At 42.2% G+C, this 15,918-nt stretch overlaps 1 protein-coding gene across 1 annotated transcript; it reads right to left on the reverse strand.

Annotated features, from left to right (window-relative positions):
* Positions 1-13,542: 13,542 nt before the first annotated feature.
* On the reverse strand, positions 13,543-15,532 carry TRH (thyrotropin releasing hormone; the record flags this gene model as incomplete). Its single annotated transcript, XM_082004806.1, has 2 exons — positions 13,543-14,129; positions 15,337-15,532. The coding sequence occupies 2 exons, from the start codon at positions 15,530-15,532 to the stop codon at positions 13,543-13,545; spliced, it is 783 nt and encodes a 260-aa protein (XP_081860932.1).
* Positions 15,533-15,918: the final 386 nt, after the last annotated feature.

Genomic DNA, 15,918 nt, shown 5'->3' on the forward strand with positions numbered 1-15,918 from the left:
CACGCGCCGGGCCCGTTGCCCCTCGCGCGGCCGGGACAGGGGGCACGCAGGGAAAGGGGTGGGGCTTAGCTCTCCCGCCGACCGCCAGAGGAGCGGCCTTTGTCGCCCCGGTCCCGCCCCAGAGGGGCCGCTAGCCCTGAGGCGGGCGGCCGAGCCTCACCTCAGCGCCTAGGCAGGAGATGCGTGTCCTCCAGCAGCAGGGAAAACAGGATCCCACCCGCTCCGCGGCCCGGGCGCGGTAGAGCCTGGCAAAGGGCGGGGCGAGCGCCGAGATATCGATGGGCGGGAAGGGTGGGGACAAAGAGGGCTGATCCGGGACCGAAGGGAGAGGCAAGGCCCAGCTAAGGCCTGCGCTGCCAAGCGCAGAGCTATCGATCGAGGGCGAGCGGTGGCGGGGGGGGAAGGGGAGAAGAGGAAAGAGACCTGGGCCTGGACCTCGACGTCCCTCGAGGGGGGTGCGGTGGCATCTCCTCGGTTTTCAGCCACCCTGGAGTAGGCTCTAATCATGGGGCCTGCTGAAGTGTTCCGAGGCTCGCAGGTGTGTATGAGAGAGGTAGTCACGGTGACAGAATCCTTTCGGGAACGGGACGGTGTTGCCACGCATGTGGTGGGGGAGACTGCCCCCCTCTCTGACCTCCCGCTGCTTCGGGACAGCTCGAATAACACCTCTTCTGCTAGCTGCTGGAGGTTTTGTGCTTTGTATCCTTGTTACTGAGCGTGCTGGGAAGAGGACCAGCGTTGCTAAGAGCTGCAAGCCTGATGTTCTGTTTCTCAGCCTACCAAGTAATTCAAAAGGAAGTGTTCCAAAACTGTAAACTATAGTACTGGGTGACATGCTACTCACAGAGACACAAATAGAATCCAGCAAACCCACTACTGCTTGCCCCTGCCTCCTAGCAAATAGTTGTGTAAATCAATGTCCAAAGCAGATGGGCATGAATTATAACTAGATGCCCAACTCCCAGGGACTTCAAATCCCAGCTAAAGGATAGCAGATGATCCCAGATGGGATAAGGGATTCAACCACAAGCTGGTTTTAGTCACCATTCCAAATTTTGGTCTCATTCCTGCAATCTGGTCTTTGTGGGCTGACTATTACATGACCCTTCTCAGCACCTTGTCACATCAATGAATTTCACCTGTTTTGTATTTATAGTTCCATCATCCAGCAAAAGTATAATGGGAAATCAAAGTCTTAAACCCAAACTGGTTTAACCATAGGAGTAAACAGGTGCTATAAACAGTCAAATTCTCTGGTTTTGTACATGTACAGTTTCCTGTTGAAAGCCGTTACACTCCAGTTTTCAAAACTATGCATTCTTGATTCAGTTATGAATAGCGAAACAGGCAGCTGTGGAAATAATGTAGAACCCCAGTTACAGTCACCTTCCTATTGAGCATGCAAAATACAGATGCAATTTCTCTTTGATGTTAAAAACTGGTAAGAGATCTCATCATGCTGTAAAAGCTGCCCTAGTCAGGTAGTCTCACAATGCACTCAGGTAAATTATAAGCTGTTAAGCATTTTTTAGAAGGTATGATTGTTACTTTTTTTTTCTTTATTTAGTAAGTTAAGGGACTGTATTAACCCCAAGGTCTTAAAAACCTGAAAATATTTTTAAGTGCTACCAGTTTCATTTTAAAACTTGAAAAGTCCTCAGCCTATAGGGACTAGAAATTAAACTAGCAGTGTATGTAAAGGAAGGCACTTAAAGAATGACAAGGAAAAAATAGAAGTAACCATCTTTTCATCTTTTCATAGTGCTTTCCAGGTGACCCACCTAGTGGATGAGGGAAAGGCTGTGGATGTTGTCTACCTGGACTTTAGTAAAGCCTTTGACAGTGTCTCCCACAGCATTCTCCTAGAGAAACTGGTGGCTTGTGGCTTAGACAGGTGTACTCTTTGCTGGGTAAAGAACTGGCTGGATGGCTGAGCTCAAAGAGTCATGGTGAATGGCATTAAATTCAGTTGGCAGCCAGTCACAAGCTGTGTTCCCCAGGGCTCAGTTCTGGGGCCAGTCTTGTTCAATATCTTTGTTGATGACCTGGATGAGAGGATCCTGCTCCCTCAGTAAGTTTGCAGACAATACCAAGTTGGGTGGGAGTGTTGATCTTCTGGAGGGTAGGAGGGCTCTGCAGAGGGATCTGGACAGGCTGGATCAGTGGGCTGAGATCAACTGTACAAGGTTTAATAAGGCCAAGTGCCTGGTCCTGCACTTGGTTCACAACAACCCCATGCAATGCTACAGGCTTGGGGAGGAGTGGCTGGAGAGCTGCCTGGCGGAAAAGGACCTGGGGGTGCTGGTTGACAGCCGGCTGAATACAAGTCGGCAGTGTGCCCAGGTGGCCAAGAAGGCCAACAGCATTGTGGCCTGTATCAGAAATAGTGTGGCCAGCAGGAGTGGGGAAGTGATTGTACCCCTGTACTCGGCACTGGTGAGGCCACACCTCGAATACTGTGTTCAGTGTTGGGCCCCTCACTACAAGAAGAATGTTGAGGTGCTGGAGTGTGTCCAGAGAAGGGCAACGGAGCTGGGGAGGGGTCTGGAGCACAAGTCTGATGAGCTGGAGAAGAGGAGGCTGAGGGGAGCCCTCATCGCTCTCTACAACTACCTGAAAGGGGGTTGTGGCAATGTGGGTGTTGGTCTCTTCTCCCAAGTAACCAGTGACAGGACGAGAGGAAATGGCCTCAAGTTGCGCCAGGGGAGGTTTAGATTAGATATTAGGAAAAACTTCTTTACGGAGAGAGTGGTCAAGCATTGGAACAGGCTGCCCAGGGAGGTGGTGGAGTCACCATCTCTGGAAGTGTTCAAAAACCGTGTAGATGTGGCACTTCAGGACATGGTTTAGTGGGTATGGTGGTTTTGGGTTGATGGTTGGACTTGATGATCTTAAAGGTCTTTTCCAACCTTAATGATTCTGTAGTTCTGTGATTCTGTGATTTAACCATACATGGAACAGGCCTGCCAAGATGTGCTGAATATACTTGGTCCTGAGCTGGCAAAGCCTTCTAGCATGCTCATCTCGTCAAAGCACCTTGGTATTCTCATTGCATAGGCCTATATTTGGAATTGGGGCTTCAATTAATAAACAACCTTTCTTATTACTGTCATCCTTTACTCCCCTCTTTTTTCCCCTGATGCCTATTTTCTGTGTTCACACCCTAAGGCGGCACCTTTTCCTACAGAAGTATCAGAGTCTTGAATCCAAGCAAGGTTAGTCTTCTGTGATCTTTCTCAGTAGGAAATGGTTATCTGCATCCGTTTCAGGTCCAAGACTTTAAGCCTTGTCTGAACAGTGAAGAGCCTGGAACAGTCGTTGTGGCATAAAAGTTATTCTATGTTAGTCCTGTATAGACTCTTACTCTTCCTGTGAGCATCACATTCAAGCACCCATGTTACAGAAAGAAACAGAGAGGGAATAAATTTGGGATAGCTACAGCACTTTGAATTTCTTCTTTCCCAGATTCGTATTAATTTGGAGAGCATTCCTTATCTTGGCAAATCCTGAGATTAAAACTGTGGAATGCACGAATTACAGTATTTGCTTGCTTCTCTAATACAGCTAGCATATTTTTGGGCATTCAAGTATGCTTCTAATAGTAAGTGCATCTGCTTAGTGCTGGAAAACTCAAATTATTACCTTTGTAATAATAATAACCTTACCAGAGTAATTTCTTTGGGGCAGGCAGACAGTTCTTTCAAGGAAAGCATTAAGGGTGTGGATTATGCTCACAGTTTTGAAGTTGTCTTTAATTCTTTACTATGTGAGTTGTCTTTTACAGTTCTGAAAAAAGTCAAAGGCAGGCACTGCAGGCAAGCTCTAAGGGAACAGTTTGTAAAGCCTATTGTATTTCCCTTTGATTCACCAACTGTGAGTTTGGCCCTCAGTCTCCATTTTTTCCACTTGTGTATGTCTTACGGTGCTCACTTATGCAGACATATCCCTGTATTACCCCACGTATCTGCTGCATCTTTCAGATGGGAAGCTAAGAATTGCACTAGCTTGTCCACAAGGCAATATGTCTTTGCAAAACAGACTGGAAAATCCAGGGTTTAATTGATCCCCATCCCTGGTGAGGCACCTGTGTACTAATCTCAGGGCTTTGTATGGGGTAGGAGGAAGTGGGCAGTTCCACTAGGAAGTGGAAGTAGGGTAGGAAGTGGGGACATGAAGGAGGGGTTTATAGTGTAATGCTTGAGGGGACCAAACCTGAGCAATACAGGGTACTGTTTTTCTCCTTTGTGCTCCTGTCCTCGGAGGAAGAGAGTAGGAACCAGACAGAGGCTCAGTGCTTTTGGGGATTCATCTGCTGTGGTGTCATCCTTCTTCCCCTGGATTTGTTGAAGCTGGGCAGTTTCCTAGGACTGAGCTGTGCTTGTGCCTTGGGAAAGCTAAGGAGGAAACAACTACCTCTCCCTTTGTTGTTAGCTTGCTCTTTTGTCCAGACCTCTGTTGAGGCCAGTGAAACAACGTTAGAATGCTCCATCAATGCAAGCATCTCTGAAAGAGCTGCAAGATGCAAGATCTGTGCTTGGATGGGAGAGTAGTCAGTATGAGAAGGGCAACGGTGGGAATATGTGAAAAAGACAAGAGTAGATGCAGGGCTTGTAGGGGCGTGTCTGTAGGCATTTCAGTTTTCGTGTTCCTGTTTCATGTGCGTGTTTTTTTCATTCAGTGGGTATAGAGAAGGGACAAGAAAAAGGGTAGCTGGGGAATGGAAGACGTGCCTGTCACTAGGTGGCACACCAAGCCCGCCTGAGAGGGACCGAAGACCTGCTGGGGGCTGTTGCAGTGGACTTCACGGCACATGGGGCTGCTTAGCCTTCTGTTTTAAAGATTCTTCTCCTGCAGGAGGCAGGATAGACCTGTCTGTTGAGCTGTGAGGCCCTGATGACCCAGGCAGCTCGGTCCTCTCCTGTCATTCAGAAGCGGTCAGAATCAGGTGTAAGGAAAGGCGAGACTGTACTGAACAGCAAGCTCTTTCCTTAAACCTGCCTTTCCCTACAGCTTCAGTAACTGCTCATTTTCAAAAGGAAATTCTTAAAGGCTTATTGAAATGGTAAATATGATGATTGAAGTCATAGCCTATCTTTGGGACACAAACAATACAGTGAGGACTGCCTACAGCGAGTTGTGATGAGGATTATAACATGCACATCCCAATGTGCACTAGAAATCAAATATTTCACTGAATCTTTAGTTAGTTAATTGTGCTCTTTTGCATGCTCTACATTTGACCACAGACTATGATAACGCATCTCGCCAAATTAATCTTTTTGAATTATTGATAAAACACTACATTTTGTCAATCACTCTTGAAAAGAGAAAATTCATTCAACATTTTGAAAGAAAAATGCCATTTGTTTGCATGTTTCTGAATATAAATGGCCTTTAGCACTTCCTGAGGAACTTATTCTCCATTAACAGATTGCACCTGTTTAATATGATTTGATCTTTATGATGGGAGTCTGTCAGAGAGAATTATAGAGGGAATAATACAAAGTTAGCATGCCAGATGTAGTGATGTGTTGAATAGTATCCATGCCCAAAGGGAAATTTGGGCTCCTGTGTCCTTGAGGGCCCCATGTCCCTTTACAGAAGTGCAGCATAATCTAGCTTTGTGCTGGTGTAAATGTGAATAGACTTTGGCTGCTTGTCATTTAGTCAGGCTCATCACACTTTCCCACACAGAGAGTGTTCACAAAATGAAAAAAATCCAGGTTAGTCTAAAGCAATCCAGTTTACATTCCTCAAAAATTAATTTGTCTTCATCCAGCTAGTTGGAGTAAGAGAGGTATTTGGGGACAAATTAAACCTTACTGAAATGCTACAGACACTGTTGGGGACTGAATTTGAATCAGTAATGGCTTACCATTGTGAATCAATGCAAAAGAGCCAACCGCGCAGGAAGGGAATGCGTTCCAAACACTTGCTCAAGAAGCAGAAAGGCACGTACTGCCCCGTTCTGCCACTGGAATATAAAAATTCACCCTGCAAAACCCCACATCCATTATGTAATGGATGCCGTACGCAAAGTTCTTTGCAAACACTAAGTTAGTTGTAAAATATGTTTGTGAGCTATTGTAATAACTTTAACACTGAATTTTAGGACCTGTTGCGAAGTGAGAAGAGGGACACAGGCAGCCCTGTAGCCATGGCACAGTCCTGTCAGAAATGTATTCCAGTTAGGCTCACATCTACTCTTCGACTCTTATACTATCTTCAGTGCCATTTGGACTGTTAAATAATGGAATCTGATCCCAGCACAGGAGAGGTAAATGTAGACTAGAAGTAATTCTTGATTATGCCTGTCTACTTCTCAAGGAATGCAGTGGAACATTTTTGCACAAATATGGCTTACTAACTAAAAAAAAAGATTAAAATATCTGAAAATTAACAGTGTTGAGTTCAATATAGACTTTGGGGTGGAAGCAGAGTAGAAAATTAGAATGTTCTTTGGAAAATCAGAACATTCTTCCTAAGTATTCCCTAAACGAAACAGCTAGTTAATTTAAATTGATGCTGTGTTTAAAATTGGCCTAAATTCAATTTTATAATTTAATGATAAATTAAAAAAAATAATTTTATATCTCCTGACATTGAAATGGGTAGCACAAAATTCTTCCTACAACATAACATGATCTTTGATTTTAATGTATCTGAGAAAACTTGTTTGTTTGTTTAGGTGCATCTAAACCAACATTTTCTGTATTTTTCGTTTTGTCCAGAGAACTAAAAATTTTGCATATTGTTGTTCCTCTTAACAAAACTCATATATTCATTATACTCAAGTTCTTTGTAGTGAACACTTTGGTACAAAACAAATTTGTTTAATTAGTCTGTTTAGAGAGGATAGAAGCTATATTTCCATGCCACACCCATGATTTTTTCTATGTTTGCAGACTCATCAATCAAAACTGACAGCATGATGACTTGTAAGAGCTGCAGCTGGCCACTTGTTGAGCCCTGTTTATCTGATTTGCCTATTAACTGCTTCAGTATTAGCAGGCCAGTCATCTACACAAATTTGTGTGGTCCCTTAACACTGCTGAAGAATCTGGCATATTGGTCCTGAGTGCCATGGAATGGCACCACTTTTACATAGAGTGGGTGAATTATAAACAGGAGAGAAGAAAGATTCAGAATTCCTTTGTGTTTACATCTTATTTAATGTTTTAACTGTAGGATCCATATACCACAATGTCTAGATTATGTTCACAACTCATTTCAGATTTCAAGCACCCCCATATTTGGGTGCTGCCTCCTGTAGTCTCTCGTCTTCTATTTTCCCTACAAATTTGTCCAGCAACCAATTCCCATCTTGAAAGCAGAATGTCTAAAATCAATAAGCAGAATACCCTCAACACTGGGTATTTGACAGGGAATGATTTGTGATTTTTTGCAGGGCTGTTGTTGCTGTCTTCTTCAAAAACAGCTGCTTGTTCAAAGAGGTTGCTTTTTTGTCTTGACTGCTTTGTCTCAGAGAACCTGTCATAAAATCTTACTATATTTTTCATTTGTCTTGACTTTTCTCTCTCCTCTTCCTCCTCTTCCTTTTCTCTTTTTACAATAGCTTCTTCAGGCACCTCACACATCAGTACCAGTTTCAGAATCAAGAGGGAACTTATGTTAGAAACATGCTTCTCTGTGAAAATTAGTTTAAAACAGCAATCACATTTCAGGCAACCTCTTCAAAGCAAGTCACTTTCCCTAGTTTTCCCAGTCATAATCTCACATTTTCCCTATACCAGGGAACATAGTCATCTATTAAAGTGTCTATGTTGTGTCATATTCAATTGCATTCAGTTAGGATATCCATTATAGAGAGAAGGCGGCAATGAGCTAACTTCGTTTGATACGACAATTTGGATCCTGGTTTACCTCCATCCCATTTTGCAGGAGTATTTGCATGATTTATTAAGTCCAGGTTTTCCCTCTTTCCAATTCATGTTGAACATGAGGTGCAGTGTATGTTAGCTGAGTAAACAACTAAGGTCTTCCTTCAGTCCCTCAGCCCATCCTGGGCCAGTGTGTCTGTAAGATGCTGCTTTCTTGTCTGGATCACTGGCTGTCAGTTCAAACCAAAGTTTGATCATTCCATTATATTAGTATCTGACATGCCCCATCTCTGTTAGGAATCAATATCATGCTCCAGCATACCAATGCAATTTGTGATCTAATAAGGTTTTGGTTCTGCTTTACTCTCCTTCAGCCTGTGCTCCTTCATCTCATGTAAGCAGACAAAGAGAATTGGCAGAAAACTGATAAATGCCCTTGTCTTGGTTCCCTCTTAGGACTTTTAAACTGCGGTGGTTTCATCAAGGAAAACAAACCACAAATGTCTTCACACAGGTCTAAAAGTAATCTCGAGGCAGGTAGATAACTCATTTTTCTCAAGGAACTTCCCTATCTGTTTTTATCAGAGGTCTCTCTGTTCAACCTGAATCCTTCCTCATTAACATGTAGGAGTGGGGAGTTCATGCTGTTCTTGTTGGGAAGGGCAGTGGGACTTCTGCACTCTGATGCAGATAGCCCACATATCCATTTCCTAAAAGCAGAAGGATTTCCCCGTCTGCATCTTTTGTGTCATGCCTCTATACAGCCTACTCCTCACCCAGGCTCATCCCTTATGCAGTGCTTCTCCACTTGACTGCTTTTGACCATAGGTTTTATTCATAGCAATGTCCTGACTGATGCTTTAAAATTGCAGCTGGCTGTTTAATGTTAACTGAGTGAGTTACCAGGCAAGCAGTGACTCTACTTCAGCTATGGTGATGATGTTGCTTTCAAACTTTCCCCGACTAATGAGTCATTAAAAGTAGTAGTAAAGGGGTTTGTTTGGGCCATATGTCCCTTGGAAACACTCAGCCCATGCTAATTACAATGGATTAGCAAAGAGGTCAAGGCTGATAGGTGTGTGGGAGGGGGCATAGAACAGTAATGGTGAGAGGAGTTGAGAATAGTTGCAGGAAATGTTAATTATACAGCTTGTTCACATCAACTTTCCCCTCCCATTGAAAACAAAGCTCATTTTGAAGACACTTGCAAAAGTTGCTCTTTAGGAATCAAACTCCCTTATGTCTCAATAACCGGTAACATGCCAGAAATGTAAAAGCTGCAGTAGAGTAAACAAAGAACTCATCTGTGCATGGTAGCTTTAGTCTCAATTAAAGCTGGAAATAAGATTTTGCATGACTGTGGTGCTACATTAGGACCAGTACACAGCTTTTGCTCTGTGGACCTAATCCATATTCTGCAGAGGACAAGGGAGATTTTTTTCCGCTGAAGTCCATGACCTTTGGACCAAGTCTGCTATTGATTTGTTACCATTCCTGAAGAGCCACAAAGTCTCTTACAGATAGCACACTTCATCAAGGAACTTTGCAAATTAAAGACCCTGTTCTGCAATTATCAAAATGAGCAAGTACATTTATGTGTCTGAGCAAAGCTAGTAATGTCTAGATGTTTGCATGGATGTTAAATTCTAATAAAAGATGACAGTGAGGGGAAGGTATACAATAAAAATAAGATGACAAGAGATGTGCAATTAAGAAATTCTTACCTTACGCTAAGTAGCATATATCTGTGTAGTTTATGTTGCTAAGAGATTGCACTATATTTGCTATTCAAAGCAGCAGAGCATTGTAGTATAGAAGCTGCTTCTTTTCTGGTTAGACCCTTAGCCAAATATTTTTTAGGGTGTAGGTAAATCTGACAGATACTTAACTTCAGAACCTGTGCTTATGTGTGTTTCATAGTCGCAAAACTGTCAAATCACAAATGGCAGGCAATCCTCTGAGAATGATGTCTGTAGCAGAATGTTGTACTTGAATGGTGGTATGTCTGCAACACTGCAGAAGACAGGAATAAATTAATTGAGAGGTGAAATTTTCATGCAGATAATGAGAGAAAATGTACTTTCAATCAAAACAAAAATCTGGACAAATTTTGTTGGCAAGATTAAAATATTGTTTTGACTTACTTAAAAAATGTAGGCGAACTCTTAAAATATGTAATTTTTTTCTCCAATAAAACCGTCTCTTTCCTTTTCTTGAGACAGTCTCTTATGCAAGTAATAGAATGACTGAATAATATTCTCCATTCGTATAAAATGAAGAAAACCAGGATTTTTGTTCCCTTTTTGTAAATGGTCTTATGTTGAAACAAAAATGCATGGGATTAAATAAGGTTATCAGATCACCACTAGGTACAAGTTCTAGCCTACTTGCAAAATTTGAATTTGGTGATTAATTTTATTCTTTTCTAGGTTGCACTTATAGAGCTATCTCCAAGTCTTTTCAGAGATAATGTATCTCCATAAGCCATGTTTAGCATAATCAAAATAATCACACAGGTGCAGGAACCCCAGGATTAAAGAGAACCACAGTTAGACGAGTATCTGTGGAAAGTAAGAGCATCCTACTTCATCCTCTTGGGATTTCTGTCAGGACTGTTACTTTCCTGGCTACTTGGCAATGATGATTGCATTTTTATGGTGCCTCAGTAGCAGATTTGCTGGCTCTTTTGACTGTTACTTACATGGGAAATATGATGCAGAAAGTTGTCCTGTATTCATTTCTGTTTCCAGGGTCATCCTCTTTCAGTTTCTAGGATTTTCAAACCCAGGTCCTTGAAGGAAGTTCAGGACTTTTGGCTCACATTTCAGTCTCCAAATTATTCTGTCTTCTGTTCATGGACATGTCAGGCCAGCATCAGGACCCATATATGTGCTTCTCTGTATGGAAATCTGTGTCTTGTCCTTTAAACTGGCTACTGGCCTACACAACTTGGACGGGGATCTTTCACATGTGTCCCACCCCTGTCCAGGAATCGCTGTGAGTTTTTCTGCCGTTTTCCAGAGACCTTTTGCTGGAGTAACAAAGGCTTTTTTTAAAGTAATTGAAATGGGTCAGAGCTATCCCAGTATCTGCTTAAACTGTGCCTCTCCTGGCCAGGCAAGTGCATGTTCAGCAGCTCCAAACTGAGGCAAATTTTAAAAAATGCAGGCATGGTAATAATGATGTGATAAATCTGATTTACTGTAAAGTGCTGACAGCTTTTGGCTTTAAAAAAAAAAGAACAAAAACCAAAAAAGAAAACCCCAACAAAACAAAACAACTCAAACTCAATGGAAATAACTCCTTTAAAAATTATAGTTGTGAGAGCCTTGCTTTTAAACAGATGACTAGCCCATGGCAGAACTTGGCATCTCTGAAAATACTGAAGCACTCAGAACTTAAAATACAGAATATGGAAAAATTAAACTTACATACAATGAGTTGTGCTTGCTTTTCACTGGCCACAGTGAGAGGAGAGCACACTTGCATTTTTAATGTGATGGATTTATTGATAATAAAGTGCATCTGAGATTTACCCAGAATGGTAGATTTTATATGCAGTAACCTAAAAGCATGAACCAACTGCTTGTAGCTGCACATTAAAAACTTTGACCTTGGGGTTTCATGCGTCTCTCCCTTCCTCACCTTGGTTTTCTTGTAACAGCCACAGCAGCATCCCTGTCTTGCAGGAACTGTGATGCATTTTTGTTGTTGCCCGTGTTTACCCACTTGGTAGTTTTTTCTTTCCTGTTTCTCACTTATTTTGGACATTTTATAGCACGTGGTTGTAGTCTTGTGTAGTAGTTTTCCCTGAGGTTTAAGAAGGATTCATTCATTGCCAGAAATGGTATATGAAATAGTATTCTTTAGAGAAATCTTTTTTTCTCCTTATGAAATGAAAACTGAACACTTTAAGAGGCATCATATACAGAAAGTGTGGTGAAGGAATTTGAAGTGAATGGAATGTTCCCGCTACCTCCTCTGAGGATTTCTTCAGCACTTGTTAATTGGAAAACCCTTGTCAACAGAAGAGGCCTGCCAGTTGTCACGTATATTAAACAGCATATTATGTTCAAAGTTAGAAGTTGTTTGATAGACCGTGTTAAGTGTTGATCAACTTGGAAGCATCTAACTTCAGTGTGAAGCTCACTGAGATGATTAATTATTCTTCTTCAGGGTAACTAAACCATATGACAAAAGTAACTTCTATAACTGAGGAAGTGCTCTGAGGTACTGAGTGGGGAAACAATCATATCTAAAAGGAACATTCAAGGCACTTAATGTGTCTTGATGGTATTGAGAAGGATGAATGTCAGTGGAAAATATACTCATTTGTTTAGAAAAAAATAACTTTCTAACGAAATGTTGACATGCTGTAACCTCTTTGAATATACAAGAAGTGATACAAATAACTCAATGCACTCAATAACTGTGCATTAATTGCAAAAATCTGTAACTCTATTGTTTAGACCTGTCAACAGGAAATCAAACTTCTAGTAAAGTTCCCTGTGAACTAGGTGACAAGGTTGCTATGGGTTTAGCCCAGATGCATGATTTTGTGTGTCATACAGGTAGAAGATTTAAAAAGGGAATCTATCTATATGCAAATCATCATTCCACTTCAGTAGCAAAACAGCTTTACATATAAATATGTGCTGACCACCAGCATGCAAGAAGATTGTGCCTAGAAAAATACCCTTTGATGTTAATTTATTTGTTTTTATTTAGCTAGGGCTAGTTTTATGTTTTTCAGTCTATTACAGTATGTTTGCACAACCAATAAGGACACCCAGAGTTGACTATTGATGTTTATTGAATCATTCATATCAAATAAACACTTTTGGGAGTCTGACCATGGAAAGTAAAAGCATTCCTTTGAGAAAGGAGAAATCAGAAATCCATATTGAAAGAAAAGGATGTCTGCTTGTTTCATTTTTAACTGTCTGAGGAGAAGGCATGATTGCAAGTAGCATGACTGAAACGTGGACACATCAGGGTGGGAGTTCTAGTATGGGGTGTATGCAGTCAGGTTCACAACTTGCAGTTGAGATGCTCTAGGATGCATTAACCCTTTGCACTCTGCAGCCTCTTAGACGAAAAGGGTTTTCATATGCCAGTTCCAAGTCGAACTATGAAGTCAGTCACCTAATCTGTTCAGCTGGAACAGTCCCTATCTCTGTTTAGTGCTTACTGTCTGTACAGATTGTAGTGCGCAAGGGTTTAGTTCTCATTAATGTATCATTTAGAATTGAAAACCTATTCAATTTAAGCTTGAAATAATTTATATATGTTGTTCTTTTTTCTCCCTCTCTATTTACTGATTTCAGTGACGTAAGAGGAAACCATATAATTATTCCACTTTAGTAGCATCAGAACAGATATTTAAGAGCCTGTTTGGGAACAGAGAATTGGACACACATAGTGGGATTATTCTGGGGTTTGGGCCCACAAGGAAGTGAGCATATTTAACTTCCTAAAGTGGGGGAGTTGAAGACTCTGAGTACTTGCCTGTCCCATTCAACTGGGTCTTTTAGTTTCTTTACTTTATGTGTGTGACAAAGTCATTAACTTAAACAGGAACAATAACACACTGAAAGATAGGTGCAGAGGTCAGCAGCAGGAAGCCAAAAGGTAGTAAACAGATTTTTTTAGTGATCTGGTGGTTTATGTCACCAAATGCAAATGATACACAATTATTTTCTCATTCCTCTGTTTCACTCTCCCATGCTGACCTCTTTCCTGGGTGCTGACGTTTATTTTCTACCCTGCCTTTGCTAACTTTTTCTACTGAATTCAGCAGTAAGCTGCCTTTGTTACAGGCAAAGGACTCCTGAAAGTTGCAGGGGCCTACATCATCTGGGCTGTTGGAATTCCAGTGCGTTTTTCCAGGTTGCTGGCGTTTCTTACCATATTGGTCATTTAGGTCTACCTCATCATTCCAGCCTCTTTTGCGAAGATGCTGGTGCTTGTACATCAGATACCTTCTGCCTGGATGCTGTCTTTTGGATAACTCATTCAAGTAGGTTAGCTGTGTACTGGGGATGTCAGCGAACTGATCCAACAATGACCTTCTGCCAGGATGCTGTCGCTTTCTCAGCTCCAGAGAGCTGTCAAGGTCATCTTCTATCTCTCTCTTCCCTGGATGCTGCCTCTTTTGAATGTCTCCATAAGATGTGTCTTTCTCGACATTTCTTTTTCCAGGGTGTTGTCTCTTCTCCAGGTCACTTAGGTACTTTTTCCCAGGGTGTTGTCTTTTGGAAAGCCATTCTGGCAGAGGAGCATTTGATTCTGTCCAATGAAAAGAATAATGTTAATGAGCCCCTATAAGCCTCACTAAAGAAGCTGAAACACGAATTTGTGGAGTTCTATGGTGCAGGATCATAATCCGTTGCTCATTATGCCCATTTAATTGCACAGTTAACTGGTCTTGAATTTAATCACTCTTGATGGTATCTGTCAAAACAGTTCTGAGGACATTTTTAGTAAGGATGGATTGATACATTTGGAAGTAGCTGCAGCCAAATGGGAAGACATGCAATGACAAAGCCTAATGTGTTGATTATGTATCAGATAATGGTATCAGATTCAGGTAAAGGGAGGTGAATAAAAGATTCTGAGCAGCTGGAAAAAGTCAGCTGCAGAAGCTGGGTATGGGGAAGAGCTGGAAATCAGCAAGAGACAGGGAAAGGATAGGGTTGACACACAAGTAGAAGCAGGTACGTGGACATCTGAAAGCCAACTCAGTATTTCCGCTATCAGTCATAACTCTACTAGTATCTATTACTCATTCTTAAGCTCTTTTTAGTATTTCAGGTCTTGGATCGACATGACCAACTCTCAGCATTCATGTGAAGAGGAAGGAAGACTCTTTCTGTGGGCACTTTGGGCGAGCTCCTCTTTCCACTCTGAAAGGACTCTGTGCTCCCTGTTGATGGCAGGCAGTTACGTGCTGCTGCTTGCAATCACTGAATCTGGTTTACTTCCACTGCTGTGACTAGTGAGAGCAGAGCATCTGCAAGCTAGGAGGTAGCAGACGCTTGAGCCGCCTCTGCATTCCCAGCCATGGCAAAGCCCACCTCTTTTGGGGTGTAGAAACCAGTGCGTTGAAGTAGTAGGTGAATGGCAGCACTCCTACCTCCAGTTTAACATTAGGTACAGGGTCCACAACTGGGGAATGCTCTCCACATGTCATCTTAGAGCTTCTCTAGGGAAGTACTTGCCAGACAGGCAAGTTTTCTGTGACAGGCTTCTACCTTCTTATTATGCAGCAGCTGCTCAGTGATGGTACAGCATTGCCTAAGCGGCAGATCTTAAAGAAAGCGCCTTTTGAGAACTCTGTGTCAGTGTATTGCAGCAGACCTCCTATCCTTCCCCTCCCCTTAGTTAGAGTAATAAATATATACATTAGAACCTGGGAACTATACATTGGATCTAATGATCTCAGCCAGGTACTGTGCCAAGATGACCACATGGATGTCCCCAGTGTTATATATACCTTTATTCATCTCTTCTCCCTTTTCAGCTTTTTTGAGGACGGACTGAAGAATGAGGCTTTCAGATCTCTGCAGGATGTCATCCAGGGGACTTCTTCTCATGGTCTCTCTTCCCTCTGGAAGGGGCTGCCCCCCATTGAGGCAAACACCACATAAGGTCAGGCAGAGGAGTAGCCGTGGCAGCTGGATAGATGGCATCGTGGGATGGGGGTTCCTGCAACTTCCACGGGAGAGAGAACAACAGGGGAGGAGGATGGAGCAAACAAACCTAGCAATAATAGCAGTATTTCCAGACACTGAAAGAGAAATGGCACTGCTTTAGGGATTGAAGTCTCTTACGAGGGTCCTTCCTCATTTTTGTTACTCACCTCTCAGTTTATTTTATATTCTTCAAAGAATCTCTAAGTCCCTCATAATTAAAACCAGGCACTTGTTCACTTTTCTGGCAGAATAAATATCAACATTTTAAACACCTAACTTCCTGATGCACAAATAGTTCTGAAAGCCAGTGATTTTGCTTTGCCTTCTGCCAAGAGGCAAAAGTCATTTCCCTCTTGAACTCTGTTAACTGTTACCCCACATGA

Source organism: Phaethon aethereus, assembly GCF_964289735.1.
Source record: "Phaethon aethereus genome assembly, chromosome: 11".
Classification (NCBI taxonomy): Eukaryota; Metazoa; Chordata; class Aves; order Phaethontiformes; family Phaethontidae; genus Phaethon; species Phaethon aethereus.